Raw genomic sequence first — 17,057 nt, 5'->3', positions numbered from 1 at the left:
AACAAAAACAAAAGAAACTTTGATTTCAGAGGATATGGTTCCATAGAAGACCCTTAACCTGGAACAATCTTCTCTGGAATATTAACCTTGAGTTGGGGGATTATCCCAGGCACTATACTTATACAACCTGGGTACTTCAAGCCCGGGAAAGTTGAACCTAAGGCCAATATCTCCTACTTCTCAGTTCTGTTAGGGGGAAGGGAGGAGGGAAGAGAGGGGTATAGGTCTGAGTCCAGAATCCACCTTGGATGAGTACAGACTACAGGCCCAGCTTTCAGACCCTATTCAAAGTCAAGGGGGTCTCCAACAGCCTCTCTCACAGAAAAACCCACCTCTCTTGACATCCTTTGACCTTTGACTCTAGGACAGAGAGACAGGACATCTCAGAAGGGGACTTTCTGATAAAGTAGATAAAGTGCTGGAGTTGGAGTCAGAAAGACCTGAGTTCAAATCTAACCTCAGAGTCATACAGATCTAGCTGTGTAACCCTGAGCAAGTGACTTAACCGTTGTAAAATTTCCTATTCTGTCAAAATAGGGATACTAAAAGCACCTACCTCACATGGTTGTTGCAAGAATCAAAAGAGTTCATACTTGTAAAACACTTCATGCTTAATAAATGCTTATTTCCTCCCTCCCTCCTGTAGGACTGAGTTGTGGGGATGGACTGACTTTTCTGTTTGTTTTTGCTTCTTGGAGAGTGTGACCAAAATGCAAGAATTTTGTATTTATTAAAAGAAAATTTAAAAATTAAATATTTAAATTAAACATTTTTAAATTTTAAAACTTTAAAAAAGGAAAATCTAGTGTGTTGATCAATTTTGTCGACTCCCCCCCCCCCGTTTTCTTGAAAAAAACCTTTTTTTTTTAATATGGAATGACTCTGGGAACAGAGAGGAGAAGGAAAACAGGGAGATCTGGGTAATGTAAAAACAAAAGATATCAATAAAAATGTTTTGTTTTTAAGAAAAGAGCAAATCTCAGTAACCTTGAGAGCATTGGGAAGATATGGAGGTGGGTGCAGTTTTTGAGGTGGGAGAGGGGCCAGCCCACCTCCTCCATGGCCATGGCCAGGTGGTGGGACCTACATTACTCTCGGTCTCTCAGCCAGACCAGTCTGATCAATGCTACAGTTTAGAACTCTGATCAACAATGCTGCTAAACCCCAGATCCAGAGGATTCAAGATGAAGCTTGCTACCCAGCTCCTGCCAGGAGAGGGGATGGATGGAAAAGGCAGAATGAAATCTACATTTTTGGATGTGAGCAGTATGGGAATTTGTTTTGTTTGACTATGCATATTTGTTATGAGGGTTTTCTTTTTCTTCTTACTTATTAAAAATTATTTGATTTGGGGTTGGTACAATTAGAAGGGAGAAAAAAAATTAGAACTTGTTCATTATAAAGACAAACAACTCTGAAGTCTTAAGATCTCTAATCAACACAATGGCCCATCATGATTCCAGAGGACTGATGATGCTTGATTGGGTGTGCCCCCTACCTCCTGATAGAGATCTGATGGACTCAGGGTGCAGATTGAGCAATGTGGGAATTTGTTTTGCTTGGCTATCCATATATTTTTTTTAAAAAGGGTTTTGTTTTTCTTTCTCAAGGGGAGATAAGGATATGCGTTTATTAGATTGTGAGCTATTTGAGGGCAGAGACTGTCTTTCTTTTCATTAATTGTATCCCCAGTGCTTAGTGTTTGGGGGGACTTGTGACCTGGTTCAGGGGGCTAGCTCGCCCAAAGAATTGGAGGCTCATCACAAATTTTGTAAAATAAAAAGATATTTATTAGGAGAGAGGAATAATGTCTGGGGTACAGATCACCTTGGTGACTGTCCCACTGAAGTAAGAGAAGACCTGGTCTTGAGGAAGCTAGGTGGTACAGTCAGGAGGACCTGAGTTCAAATCTGACCTTAGCCATTTGACACTTACTAGCTGTGTGACCCTGGGCAAGTCACTTAACCCCAGTTGCCTCACGGGGAGAGAGAGAGAGAGAGAGAGAGAGAGAGAGAGAGAGAGAGAGAGAGAGAGAGAGAAGACCTGATCTTTTGTATCTTTACAAAATAAAGAAAGGGAAGGGAATTACAAAGAGTAAGGCCAAATAACCAAGAGGGGAACTTTGATAATGGGGTATCAGTAGGATATGCAGTACCCATCCATAACTTGAATATCTTCTTGCAGACCTTAGTATTGCTTATCAGCATACTGGAGTCATGTCCAGCCACACCACACCCCTGAGGTGGGAGAGAGAGCTGCTTTTCCCTTGGCCTTGGGGGTTGGGATCTTTCGGTTTCTTGGGGTCCCACTGTATTCCCATAACACATACATAGCAGTGTCTAGAACATAGCAAATGCTTAATAAATGTTTATTGGATTGGATTGAATTAGACGTAAGAGAGAAAGAAAATTTTCTTTGTTGAAAAAAATAATTTAATTTTTAAAAAGGAAATAAATGCTTATTAGAAAAAATAATTACATTTAAGTTGGGGGAGAAGAAGAATTCAGTTGTGTGACTAACACTGTTTTTCTTTGGATATTTCTTAATCTTGGGAATACTGGGCAAATGGAAAGACATTTGGTTAATTCATATAATTGGGAATTTGCAGGAAGTGGGGGGAGAGAGGAAAGTAAATGAGGGACTCGAGATTAGAAAGGCAATGAGATCTTAAGAAAGCAGAGCCCACAACCTCCTCCCCAAGTTTGGCACGTAGCCAGGGCTCGGTGGCTTCAGGCTGGCTGATTGATTCTGGGGATCAGAGAGGCTCGAGCTTGCTCCACAATTAACATAAAGGTTGCTTGGCTTCTTAGCTCAGGCTGCAGCTGCTAGCCCTGAGCGCCTCTGAGGGAGTTTCCCCTCGTCCCTTGGCGCTTCCCCTTCCTCACCAGCTTCTCCCTCCCACCTTCACCCCTTCCTCACTGTGGGTGTTTTCTGACAGTCTGCACCCTTGGCTGAAGCAGCCATGCCCAGGAAGATGCTGCCAGGATTTGGGGCCTCAGGGCCCTTTATTAACTTGAGTGCAGATCCAATCCAGGGCAGCCCTAGGCAAAATTCCCAAAACAAAGTTAAGTTTGCAGTATGAAAATGAGCTTTGGAGACAGTATATTTTTTCAGTGTGTGGATAGCAGGGGTAGGGGTAGGGTGTGTGTGTGATGAATGCTAGGGGGGCAAATTTGTAGGAGGAGCAGGACAGAATCCTGGCAAGCCCAAATTAAGGAAGCCAGGATTTCACCCACCCTAATCTGTTCTACAGGCCAGGAGTTGTTCTTTCTGGGGCAGCTGAGCCTGGTGGCCCCCCCATGTGCCCAAAGACTTTCTGTCCACTAAACGCATGTCTGAGAGGCTGGGCTCCCTCTCTGTCACTCACCTACCCAGAGACCCCTCTTCTGGCCCATTGGAATCAACCGGATCTCTTTCACCCTCTCACCCTACCTCATGTGCCCTATACCCAGGCTCATGGAGGAATGAACTGCTTCATTGAGGGTGGTTCAGGGAGAGAGTCAGAGAGCTGAGAGGGATTGACAGGAGCAATGAGAAATGAATATTTCTCTCTTGTATTTATTTAATAACTAGTTATTGTATTAAGATCAAAGTGTGTTTTTTTCTTTCTCTCTTTCCTTTTCTACTTCTTCATCCAGAAACCAACCAGTGCAGGAAATCTCTCTTAATTACCCAGGCCAAGATCTAATCAGACAGTAAAAGAAATTCCAAGTTTGGGCTAATGGGTGTATTTCTGCTAATTGTGTTTGCTCTGACAGATCCTGGGGAAATGTTGATTCTCCCAACTGTCAAGACAGGCGATATGGAAATTGATGTCTCTTTGACCAAGATGGGTAAACCAAAACCTGTACCCCAAGACCCCCATTTTAATATAGACTACTTCCCATTGTGTTAAATAATCGGACGCTGATGGGCATGCCTCATCTTCAAAGGGTATATGAACTGTGAGCCCACCCTCACTGAGGGTCTTTGGTCTAAGAGAGACAGCCAAATGACCATCTTTTTATTAATAAACATGCTGGCTTTATTTTTATTTATTTTTTTTTTTGGTGAGGCAATTGGGGTTAAATGACTTGTCCAGGGTCACACAGCTAGTGTTAAGTGTCTGAGGCTGGATTTGAACTCAGGTCCTCATGAATCCGGGGCCAGTGCTCTATCCACTGCAGCGCCACCTAGCTGCCCCTGGCTTTATTAATAAAATTATTAAATTGCTCAGAAATAGTCTCTCAGAATTTTTTAATCAAAATATGTTGGGTCAATGTTGGGACTCTATTTAAATTTTTTTTCAAATTAATTTTTTTTTTTGGCTGGGCAATGGGGGTTAAGTGACTTGCCCAGGGTCACACAGCTAGTAAGTCAAGTGTCTGAGACCGGGTTTGAACTCGGGTACTCCTGAATCCAAGGCCAGTGCTTTATCTACTGCGCCACCTAGCCGCCCCCTCAAATTAAATTTATTTTAAAAGTGACTGGGGGGGGGGCAGCTAAGTGGCACAGTAAATAAAGCACCAGCCCTGGATTCAAGAGGACCTGAGTTCAAATCCAGCCTCAGACACTTGACACTTACTAGCTGTGTGAACCTGGGCAAATCACTTAACCCTCACTGCCCCACAAAAAAAAAAGAAAAAGAAAAAAAAAGACATAAAAAAGTGACTGTGGGCATGCCACTAAACACTCTGTCAGCCTCAGTTTCCTCATATGTAAAATGAGGACAATGATAACGCCAACCTATAGGGTTATAATGAGGTTCAAATGAGATGATATATGATAAGTGCTCCGCAAACTTCAAAGTATTAAAAGCGAGTCCCTTTCTCACCTCACAAATTGCCCAGAGAAAGTTTGGCTCACCATCTTCTTGAAATCTATCTTATGTTGAACACATGGACCAGCTATCTGTTCCAAAGGTTACAGAACTATAGTGTTGGCTACAATAGATACATACATATATGTGTGTAAATATATATATATATATATGTATATATATATATATATACACATACACATACACATACACATAGATAACATAGAATTGTCTTATCCTACCTGCTGTCTTAGGGGCAGCTAAGGGGCGCCATAGTGCATAGAGTGCCAGGGCCCAAGAGTGATAACAATGCATAGTAATTTATAGGCTCTGAATTCCACCCAGGCTGTGCCCATACAATCACAGAATTTTATAATTAAAAGGGATCTTCTCAGCAACCATACATGAAGGATCAATAATGTGTTGGATGCATCGAGTCTATGCAATCTGCCTTGGTGTCTATGCTCAGTGTAATCACCTAAGAAACACACGGCAGCAACAAGGTTCTTGTAGGGTCTTTCCCAAGGACTGGGTTCTGGTATGGTACGACCATCATCTCTTCCCACCACATCAGTGCTGGACTTGGAACCAGGAAGTGTTGATTTCAAATCCTGCCTCCGACACTAAGTTGTGTGACCCTGGGCAAATCATTTTACCTCTGTCTGCCTGAGTTTCCTCAACTGTAAAATAAGCAGGGTGGTAATAATGTCACCTACCTGTCAGAATTGTGGCAATGAAATGAAATTATATTAAAAAACAACAAAACAAAACAAAACAAAAAATGGGGCAGCTAGGTGGCACAGTGGATAGAGCACTGGCCCTAGATTCAGGAGGACCTGAGTTCAAATCCTGCCTCACACCCTTGACACTTACTAGCTGTGTGACCCTGGGCAAATCACTTAACCCCAATTGCCTCACCAAAAAAAAAAAAGAAATTATATTTGTAAAGCACTTAACAGTACCTGGCACATAGTTGGCACACTAATCAGTGTTTGTTTCCTTCCTCCCAGAGTTCTCATGGCGCTTGTCTCAGCTCGCCTCTCTCTTTATCCCTGGTGCCCTGGGATGGGTTTTCAGAGGCCAGTGCCCTAGTCGTCACACCTGGGAATGATGGTCTGAGTTGGCATTCTCAAGAGGCCTGATCTCACCTGAGCCCCTTGTGAGGGATAAAAGTGGGCTCAGCTTTGGCCTCAACTCTTCAGGATTGAAAACTTACCTTTGCTGGTGCTTGTGAATGGGCGAGCTCAATAGTCCTTGGAGTAAAAATCAACCAATTAATAAACAGTTATAAAGCACCTACTATATGTCAGACATTGTGCTAAGCACTAGGGATGCAAAAAGAGGCAAAAGACGGTCTCTGCCCTCAAGAAGCTTACAATCTAATGGGGAAAACAGCATGCAAGCAAATATATAGAAGGCAAGCTGTGTGTGTGTGTGTGATAAAGAGGAAATCATTAACAGAGAGAAGGCACTAGAATTAAGAGGGATTAGAGAAGGTTTTCTATCAAAGATGGGATTTGAGTCAGGATCTAAAGGAAGCAGGGGAAGTCAGTAGGTGAAGTTGAGTGCATTCTCAGGATCAAAAGTTTGACTGGTGGATGGGCTCAGGCACCTGTTGTTAACGGTAGCAGATGTGGGTCAGGGGTTCAGCAGACTTCTCTCGTGCTCCTTTTGGGGAGCACTCACAGGATGGTACCTGATCCCCACCCCCCCACCTTAGAGGAAATGAATGCCCCCCCTGGTTTGGGGGCTGGAGCTTTTCTTTAGTCTGTACACTCGGAGGAATTTATTGGCCACCCTAATGTAAGGCAGATGTGAAATCAGTGGACAAGCATTTATTAAATGCTTTCTGAATGGGCCAGGCACAATGCTAAGTGCTAGAGATTTTTAAAAAAAAAGGCAAAAAGGGGTCTGTAGCTCGAAGGAGGTCACATTCTAATGGCCTAGCACAGTGTCCGGCACATTGTTGATGTTCAGGTGTTTTTCAATTGTGTCTGACTCTTTGTGACCCCATATGGGGTTTTCTTGGCAGAGATACTGGGTGTGGTCTGCCATTTCCTTCCCCAGCTCATTTTCCAGATGAGGAAACTGAGGCAAACAGGGTAAAGTGACTTACCCAGGGTCACACAACTAGTAAATGTGTGTGGCCAGATTTTAACTCAGGAAGATGAGTCTTCCTGACTCTGAGCCCAATGGCTGGATCTCAGAGTGTCTCTTCCTGGGATATGCCTTCCAGGGGACATAGGTGGCGGCTGACAGTCCTGGGAGATACCTCAAGCATCCCTACAGCCAGTGAACTAGCATATGACCCCATCCTACCCCCACCATCTTCTCTCCTCAGGAAATGACCTCTGATAACTAAACTTTGTCCCTTCCAGGGGTGTGGTTCATTCTTCCCCTTTAGTCACCCTGTTCAAAGGCTTCTTCTACTTTGCTCACATCCTCAAGAGGAGAAGACATCAACACTTTGGTCCTGTGTACCCTGCCCTGGCCGATGCAGTGTCTCCTGGCTCTGTTGCTGGGGGTCCTGAGCTGGACTGGTGAGTGGGAGGAGAAAGGGGGTTACTAACAGGGAGCCCTGAGACTGAGGGTAAGAATGAAGGAAATGAGATGGCAACTCAACTCATACAACTGGCCAGATGGGACACTTCATATATGTCTCATTCTAGACATTCTCTTCCAAAGACACAGGGGTCCTTCCTCCAAGCCATTAGTTCTGTTCCAGACCTTCACTTCTCAGACCCTGTTCCCCATCTATGGCTTAGGAAGTGGGATATCCCCAGGACAGGGTGCTCAGCCCTTGGCCCCTGATTTGCTGGATTCTCTAGGAAGCAAGGGGTGAAGGACACTGGAAGTCTCCCAGGTTCCTCAATCACCAATATAAAGTCTCTCTGTCTCTCTAGGTATGCCCATAGGACCTAAGGCATCATGTGAGGTCATTCAGCCTTCTGAACTCTCAGCCCCACTCCATGGCTCTGTCACTATCCCCTTTACATTCTCCTTTCCCTGGGAGTTGAACCAGAAACCCAACATAAGAATTTGCTGGATGCAGGCACACCTGTATGGCAAAGTAATTTACAACTCCAGTTCCCAACCCCACCCATTTTTCTGGGGCCGGGTCTTCCTCAACTGGAAGCCTGAAGAGCAGAAAGGCTCCCTTCTCATTCAGGACTTGATGAAGGAGGATGAATTTCTATATTACTGCATAGTCTCAGCTTCTACAAAGTACTATGGAGTAAAGAGTATATCAAGCTTCCAAGGGACCCAGGTCAAGGTGACTGACGGTGAGTGTCCTCTTCTCCATGTTGCCCCTTCAAATAGTGATTGATCCTTTCAATTCCCCCAAGACCCCACCCTCAGCCCATGTCAGGCAAAGAGGCTCCTGAGGTGGAGGGGAGATTAAAGATTCCATCACCTCTTCTTTCTGTCACACAGACCCCTGGAAAGAGAAGGGGGGGGTGGTGTCAGGTAGGAGATGGCCTTGGGTATGCTACCAGTTCATGCCAACTCTTGAGAGCTGGCAGCTAAATTTTCAGTGTGAGCATTTCTACCTTGGAAATTTGGCAGACACTACAAATCAGAGCTTGATTTCTTGTTTCATGGATTGTCCAACTTTAAAAAGTAATGGGGGGGCAGCTAGGTGGCACAGTGGATAGAGCACCGGCCCTAGAGTCAGGAGTACCTGAGTTCAAATCCGGCCTCAGACACTTAACACTTACTAGCTGTGTGACCCTGGGCAAGTCACTTAGCCCCAATTGCCTCACTAAAAAAAAAAAAAGAAAAAAAAAAGAAAAAAGTAATGGGGGGAGCAGCTAGGTGGCACAGTGGATGATGCACTGGCCTTGGATTCAGGAGGACCTGACTTTGAATCTGGCCTCAGACACTTGACACTTACTAGCTGTGTGACTCTGGGCAAGTCATTTAACCCAAACTGCCTCACAAAAAAAAAAAAGTGATGGGGATGCAGTTAGGTGGCACAGTGGATAAAGCAGCAGTGCTGGATTCAGGAGGACCTGAATTCAAATCCAGCCTCAGATGCTTGACACTTACTGGCTGTGTGACCCTGAGCAAGTCACTTAGCCCTCATTGCTCCCCCCCCCAAAAAAATAAATAAATAATGATAATGGAGAAAGCATGGTTGGTTTTTAAAAATATTTTTAACATTCTTTTGGGGGGGCGGGGCAATGGGGGTTAAGTGACTTGTCCAGGGTCACACAGCTAGTAAGTGTCAAGTGTCTGAGGTTGGCTTTAAACTCAGGTCCTCCTGAATTCAGGGCCAGTGCTTTATCCACTGTGCCACCTAACTGCCCCCAACATTCATTTTTTAAAATGTTCCAATTTTATCCTTCCCTCCAGCGCCTCCCCAACTCATTGAGAAAGCAAACAATATAACCATTATAAATGTGAAATTATGCAAAATATATTTTCATATTAGCCATGTTGGAGGAAAAAGCAAGAAAAATAAAGTGGAAAAACAATATGCTTCAATCTCTACTCAGAGTCCATCAGTTCTCTCTGGAGGTGGATAGAATTTTTCATCACAAGCCCCTTGGAATTATCTTGGATCATTGTCTTGATCAGAGTAGCCAAGTCTTTCACAGTTGATTATCTTACAATATTGATGTTACTGTGTACATTGTTCTCCTGGTTCTGCTCACTTCACTTTGAATCAGTTCATATAAGTCTTCCCAGGTTTTTCTGAAACCTTCCAGATCATCATTTCTTAGAGCACAATAGTATTCCATCATGATCATATACCACAACTTGTTTAGCCATACCCCCAGTTGAAGGACATCCCCTCAATTTCCAATTCTTTGGGGGGGGGCAATGAGGGTTAAGTGACTTGGCCAGGGTCACACAGCTAGTAAGTACCAAGTGTCTGAGGCCAGATTTGAACTCAGGTCCTCCTGAATCCAGGGCCAGTGCTTTATCCACTGCATCACCTAGCTATCCGCTACAATTCTTTATCACCATAAAAAGAGCTGCTATAAATATTTTTGTATACGTGGGTCCTTTTCCTTTGATCTCTGTGGGATACTGACCTAGTACTGGTATTGCCAGGTCAAGGGGTATGCAGTTTGATAGTTCTTTGGGCATAGTTCCAAGTTGCTTCCCAGAATGAAAAGACCAGTTCTGAAAGCTGTTTGGTAAACATTTACCAGCACAGCCCTGAAAATGAATGTCATGGAAAGTACTTTGGCCCAGGAACCAAGAGGCTGGAATTTGCCTTCCAGCTCCATCAATCAGTCAACTAACAAACATTTATTAAGCACTTACTACATGCCACTTTGCTAAGTGCTGGGGATACAAAAAGAGGAAATGCTCAAAGAATTTACAATCTGATGAGAGAGACACTGTATAAACATGGGCATATAAGAGAGCTGATACTAAGGTAAAATTAACTGGACTTAACAGCAGAGTGGATAGGAGGGGGGAAGAGACCAGGATGACTGGAAGAATGATGTTAGATGAAACATCCATGACAGATAAAAAGAAATTGAGAAGGGATATGTATGTGTGTATGCATGTATGTATGTATATAAATAGAGAGAGAGATATCTATATCCATAAATACAAACAAATATACAAATATACAAAGCAAGCTATATGCAGGATAAACAGGGGGGAAAATTAACAGAAGGAAGGCACTAGAATTAAGAGGAAGTGGGGAAGGCATCAGTGACTTGTTCTAGGAACTTAGTTCACTTCTTGGTCCTTGTTGTTCTTGTCAACTTTCTAGCCAAGGGAGCTGGGGAAGGGGAACAAGAAGAAAAGAGTGGTTTCTCTCCTTATTTCCCCATAGCTGCTCTCCGTCCCCCCAAAGGCCTGGGTACTTCTGACTGCCACTACTCCTGTGTGTGCCTCCTGCAATCTTCAAGCCTGTGGGCTAGGAGGGAGATTGTCTCATTGGAATGCTGGAAGGAAGAGTGCAAAGTACAGGGAGCTCCCTCCTTGCCCCTCACCCTGATCCTGTTCTAGGTAGTCCAGAAACACAGATAGGCAGGGACCTTAACAAGCAATTAACCAACAAGTATTTAGTAAATATCACCTAGTGTACCAGGTAATGAGACAATCTCTGCCATCGAGGCATTTACACTCTATACAAAATATGTATACTAGATGAATACATGTTAAACTTGGCAGAGGGAAGCAAGAAGATTTGGGAGGGGGGATCAGGAAAGGCTTGGTAGTGAATGTGTCATTTGATCTGAGTTTTGAAGGAAGGAAAAAATTCTAAGAAGTGAAATCAAGGTGAAAGTGTATTCCAGGCTGCCTCCAGGCAGAGCGGTGGAGCGGTAGATGGGTGGGTGGCTGTGTGGGTGTGGGTGGGTGGGTGGGTGTGTGTGGGTGTCCATTTTGGCTTTACTGTAGAGTCTAGGGAGGGGAAACTGAGGCAGAGAGGGGTTAAGTGACTTGCCTATGATTATACAGCTAAGAAGTGACTGAGGAAAAATTTGAACTCAGATCAGTCAGTAAATGATCATGCGTTAAGCACCTATTGTGTGCCAGGCACTGTGCTAAGCTCTGGGGATACAAAGAATGATAAGACAGTCCCTGCTTTTAGGGAGTTCACAGTCTAATGGGGGAGACAACATGCAAAAAAAAAAAAACCTAAAACCAAGTACAAAAAAGCTATGTCTAGGATGAATTGGAAATCATCAACAGAGGGAAGAGGGAAGACATTAGCATTGAGGGCAATTGGGAAAGAATTCTTGCAGAAAGTGGGATTTTAGTTGGGTCTTGTAGGAAGCCAGAAAAGCCAGGAGGCAGAGAAGAGGAAGAAGAGAATTCCAGCATGAGGGACAGCCAGTGGAAGATGCCGGAGCCAGAGCTTTTAGTCCCAGATTCGGATGAGGTCCTAGCACACTCTTCCCCTCTGCTGCCTCTGTCCTCACTGGGAGACTGAATTCTCTGAGCATCCAGATCTGATGGTTTTATTCTCTCCCCAGTACCACCGACTCAGCATGGCCTCCCAGAGGGTGCGACACATCACAATGACAGAGCTCCCCTGGGTCCAGCCTCCGAGTTTTTCTCCAACTCCCTGAAAAATCTCATTGTGATCTTATGCTTCTGCCTCATCCATAAAATTGGAGTCTGTGTGATAATAGAAATGTTGGTGTTGCCTAAGGTATGGTGAGTGGGTCTTCTCTGGGGAAGTCCTTCTCAACAGGAGAGGTTGGGTATTGCCCTAGCCTCACCCCACTGACCCTACTCAGGCAGGATCATTGCAGAGTTGGTCAGTTGATCAATCAACAATCATTTATTTGTCATTTACTATATGTGGGGTGGGACAGCTAGGTGGCACAGTAGATAGAGTACCAGGTCTGGAGTCAGCAAGACTCATCTTCCTGAGTTCAAACCTGGCCTCAGACACTTACTAGATTGTGACCCTGGGCAAGTCACTTAACTATGTTGGCCTCAGATCTTCATCTGTAAAAATGAGATGGAGAAGGAAATGGCAAACCACTCTATTATCTTTACCAAGAAAACCCCAGTGGATTAGTGCCATTGTTGTTGTTGTTGTTGTTCATTCATGTCCAACTCTTGGATAAACTATTGGTCTGTTCATCCTGCTCCATTTGGTCACTGTCATGCCTGTAGCAAATACCACCCCACTTCCAAGTATTGAGAAGTTGGGAATAAGGAGAAGGGTTTCAGGATTAAGTAGGATGAAAAGAAGGAGAAAATGAAATGAAGAATCCCAGGGTCACAGATGAAAAGAATCTTCGAGACCATGTAATCCAACCCCTTCATTTTGCAGATGGTAAAACTGGGGACCAGAGTGGGCACCTGACCTCCACAATTTCCCACAGGGAGTTAAGAATGGAACTAGGAATGGGAACCTAATCATCCTGGCTCCCTGTTCACTGAAGGTTTTTGTTTGTTTGTTTGCTTGTTTTACCATGACAACTGTGATGTTTAAAATCTAAATTGTGGTCGCCTTAAATTAGAAGCTTCAGCACCAGTCTTTGGGCATTAAACATTTATTAAAGCATACAGATATTCCCATGGAGTTCAGAAAGTTAAGAAAAAAGAAGTCCTACGAGCCGAGAGTTCCAGCCTGGTTGGGTTCTTCCTCAAATACTCCTCCATGAGCCTGTTTTAATCAGGAACTCCCCAGCAAGCTGATTGTGGAAGCTTTTTATAGGTCTGGAACAGAGGCAGTCCTTACACACTACTTCAAGGAGATTGGTTGCTGTTCTCCAAATCCATTGGTTTTGAAGGTGTTCTCAAATTGAGTTCACAGTGTAGCTTCTGAGAACAATACTTTCTTAAGGGCTAGCCAGGTGTGATTACAATCCAGTTAACTTGAAGTAGGCTGATCTGCAGTCAATCACTCTCACTTGATTCAATCAGTCTAGATTAATCTCCAGGTGGGTCTTTGAGTATCTGCGAAATCCCATTATTCCATCACACAACACATTTTGCCAGGAGTGAGGTGTGTTTGTAAAGGAGTAAGTTTGTGTGGGAGACAGTTTGACAAGTACTGAGAATCGAGTCCTGACCTTGGGATCCAGAAGACTTAGATTCAAATCACCCCTAGTTGTAGGACCTTGGGCAAGTCACTTAATTTAGTCACTTAACAGAGGATACTGAGACTCAGTTATCTTCATCTGTAAAATGAGGATAATAATAGCATTTCCAGGGCTGCTGGGAAGCCACATAAGATAATGACTATAAAACACTTTACAAACCTTCAAACATGTATATTTGTTCTGGTGTGTGTGTGTGTGTGTGTGTGTGTGTGTGTGACCTGCTCAGAAAAAAAAAATCTTTTCCTTCCACAAAAGGAAGACCTCCCTCCCTAGGTCCCTAGGCAGAGACAATGACCACAGATGGGAAGGTGGGAAGGTAAGGGTGTAACTAGTACTGGTAGCTAGGGCTTCATCTCAGGCACAAACATCTTATGGGCAGAAGGGTGGCATTTCCACAGACTAAGGAATGAAGGCAATCCCAGGAGAGGAAATGGGGTCACTGATGGTGGCAAAAGGAGAAGGATGGGACAGGACATCTCCCCTATTAAACTGAAAACTTCCTAGAGAAGGAAACCTAGTGTGCCCTGCTCATATTGGGAACACTTTGAAGGCAGAGCCTTTTGGCCTTACCTTCATCTAATCTCCCCACAGTTCCCAGCATAGGGCACTGTCCCTGGTGCTGAGGCCAACACTCCACTGCAAATAAGTGGGGGATAGAATGAGATGGAGAGACTATTTGGAAGCATTTATTTGCACACCATACTTGGCCCTTCGAGCTCACTGGGCTCTTATGAGGACAGGGAGCTGGTTCCTGATGCCCATCATCCTGTCCTCACCAAACCCCCACCTCCCATGGAGGGGAGACTTTCTTCCTTCAGGGTTCCCTATAATGAAGCTAAAGGAAGACAATGCTGCCTACTACCTGGCTTCTCTGAGTCAGTGAGTAAGAGGCTGTGTTCATAATTATGCCCCTCTTCTAGAAGTGGGCTTTGGGGCTGGGAGTCCATCCTCTCCACCTTAAACTCGTTGGTCAGAAAGCAGAAGCAAGGCATGGGGAATCAATCAGGCTCAATCAATTGATTCACCCAGAGCCTTTTTTTCTATGACCTGAGCTGAGCTGAGGTTGGGGCCTGGGAGGTTGAAGGTTTGGGTGAGTGTTTGCTACAGGGATGGGGGTTCAGCCTCAAGCCCCTTGAGCTCTGTCCCATGGGTGTTTCCCAATACTGGATATTTGATGAAGATCCTGTAATCATATTGACTTTCTTCTTCCTTCCTCAGGTCTTGGATCAACCCCCTGGGATCCCAGTCCAGGATAGGTCAGCCCTGGCATCCTAGGCATGTGAAAAAATGTTATGGTGGCACATCTCAGGACCATTTCACAGTATGCAGCCATCTTCACATTGAAACTCTTGGTTAGCTCCCTGGGGAATAAGATACTACAAGAAATAATGATGGAGCAATCCAGAGTGGGAGATGGGAGTGAAACTTCATCAGGCTGAGAGATATTCAGAATAGTCTTGGGTTGTGCTGAGAAATCTAGAGAAATTTTAGATGGGTTATCAAGCTATCTGGAGAGACCCCAAGTTCTTCATCCTCAACTCCCAAGAGGCTCTAACAAGAGAGAGAGGAAGAAGTAAGCCCCTTGTCCTGGGGTTACCCTTACCTTCTGGGTCCTAGAACAGATGCTCAATATTTGGGGGGTCATGGAGATGCCTGGCACTCTGAGGAACCCTTCTCAGAATGTTTTTAAATACATAAGAGAAAATGCCTAAGATTACAAAGGAAATAAATTATATTGAAGTGTCATTTTTTTAAAAAAGTTCTTGGACTCTGAATCTAGAGGAACTGAACTCTCTGGGAACCCAGAGAGAAGCCATGCCAGGGTGGTTTGGACCTCTTCAGAGTGTCCTCTTCCAGATGAGCAAGGAGAAGGCGTGTACCATGATGGTAGATTCACCATCTGGCCAGAAGGGCAGACTGGGTTTTCTGAAAGACAAACTCTGAGTGAGGGGGAAGATTGTGAAAAGAAGACATATTTTCCAATCTCACTGACTTCCAGGATAACCCCAGAGAACAGTACCCATGCCTCAATTTCACCATCTGGAAAAATACGTTTCCCTTAGTACTGTGGCCCTGACACCTTAATAGCAACCACTTTGGCAAATTAGGAACAAGAGCAGCAAGAATAAGAGGGGTTTCATGGTCCCATGCCTGTATGTCCCAGGGAACACAGCACCTTTACCTCTACTCTAATGTCCTTTGGGAAACAAGATGAGGATAAAGATGGCACAGACATCTGGTGAGGAAAGGAAGAAAGAAGAAGGTTGAGTAGTGGCAGAACCAGGATGAGGAAGAACTGAGAGTTGTGAAATCCAGACTTTCCCTTTTAATTCCTAAGGGTGTTAGCTCTAGGTTGTGTTGTCCCCTCCTCTGACTCAGGTTTTGATAGACTCTCTTAGACCACAAAAGGGCCCTATCCTGTCCTGTGTCTCCCAGAGTGGAAATGAAGCTGCCTTTGTTCTCTCTCACACTCTTGACCTTTCTTCGATAAATCAAATCTCTCCTTTGATCTAACCTGCATCCTTCCTGTTGGGTCTTCTGCCCACATCCTCTCCTACCTCTAGCCCAAAGGAGAAAAAGAGTTCATCTCTATTCTGAGAAGATTTCTCAATCATTTGCTTTACAGAGATACTGAGGCCAAGTATAAGAAAAGATTTCCTCTCTGGGAGGGCCATGGCTCTGCTGAGAAGGGTGGAAATGCAATTCTCAAAGTGGCAGATGGAAGGACATAATGACTTTATTTTCTCTTTCTGAATCTCTTGACCTTAGCATGTACCCATGGATGGAGTCCTGAGCTCTCTCACTAGTTATTATGTGACTCTGAGGTAGCCCCTATCACTCTCTGTGATTCAATTTCTCCATGCTCCAGGAGCATGAGGGTAGTCCTTTCTTGATGTCACAATCAATTAACCAACCAATCAATCAATAATAATGGCTAACATTCATATGGTGCTTTAAGGTTGGCAAAGCACTCTACAATTATTATCTCATTTTATCCTCACAACAATCCTGGGAGGTAGGAGCTGTATTATTATTATTATTATTATTATTATTATTATTATTATTATTATTATTATTATTATTATTATCCCCATTTCGCATAGGAGGAAACTGAGGTTTAGACAAGCAATTTGCCCAGTCACATAGCTATGAAGTGGTTCAAGGGAGGATTTGAATTTGGGCCTTCCTGACCCCAAGCCCAGCATTTGCCACCTAGCTGCCTCAGTCAGCAGAAACTTAGGAAGTCTCCCCCGAGTGCCCAGCACTGAGCTGGTCTCTAACTTTGGATGATCATAGAGTGAGAGGATTTCAAGCTGGATGGATCCATTAGTTCAACCATTCTCAACCTTTTTGGTCTTAGGACTCCTTTACACTCTTAAAAAACTATTGAATGACACCCCCAAAGATCTTTTGTTCCTATAGGCCACACACACATATACACACATGTGTATACATATACATATATTACACACATATATAAATATATATTTGCCATATTAAAAATTGAGCTCTTATTATAAAAGTAATTTTGACCTCATGGACTTCCTGAGAACGTTTGGGGAATCCCAGAGTCCCCCAGACCATACTTTGAGAACTGCTGATCTACTCCAACCCTGTCATTTCACAGATGAAGAAACTGAGACCTAGGGAGGAAAAGGGTCTTGAACACAGTCACATCTTTTCTTTTTTTGGTGAGGCAATGAGGGTTAAGTGACTTGCCC

At 44.0% G+C, this 17,057-nt stretch overlaps 1 protein-coding gene across 1 annotated transcript; it reads left to right on the top strand.

Moving 5' to 3' along the window:
* The first annotated feature begins 7,292 nt into the window (after positions 1-7,292).
* Positions 7,293-15,049, top strand: LOC122751320 (paired immunoglobulin-like type 2 receptor beta). The gene is made up of 4 exons (XM_043998322.1): positions 7,293-7,338; positions 7,702-8,082; positions 11,776-11,927; positions 14,554-15,049. The coding sequence occupies exons 1-4, from the start codon at positions 7,293-7,295 to the stop codon at positions 14,608-14,610; spliced, it is 636 nt and encodes a 211-aa protein (XP_043854257.1). The 3' UTR covers positions 14,611-15,049.
* The last annotated feature ends 2,008 nt before the right edge of the window (positions 15,050-17,057 follow it).

The sequence above is a fragment of the Dromiciops gliroides genome, chromosome 3 (genome assembly GCF_019393635.1).
Source record: "Dromiciops gliroides isolate mDroGli1 chromosome 3, mDroGli1.pri, whole genome shotgun sequence".
Lineage (NCBI taxonomy): Eukaryota > Metazoa > Chordata > Mammalia > Microbiotheria > Microbiotheriidae > Dromiciops > Dromiciops gliroides.
The sequence above is the reverse complement of the archived record's forward strand: the minus strand, read 5'-3'. Positions and strand labels throughout refer to the sequence as shown.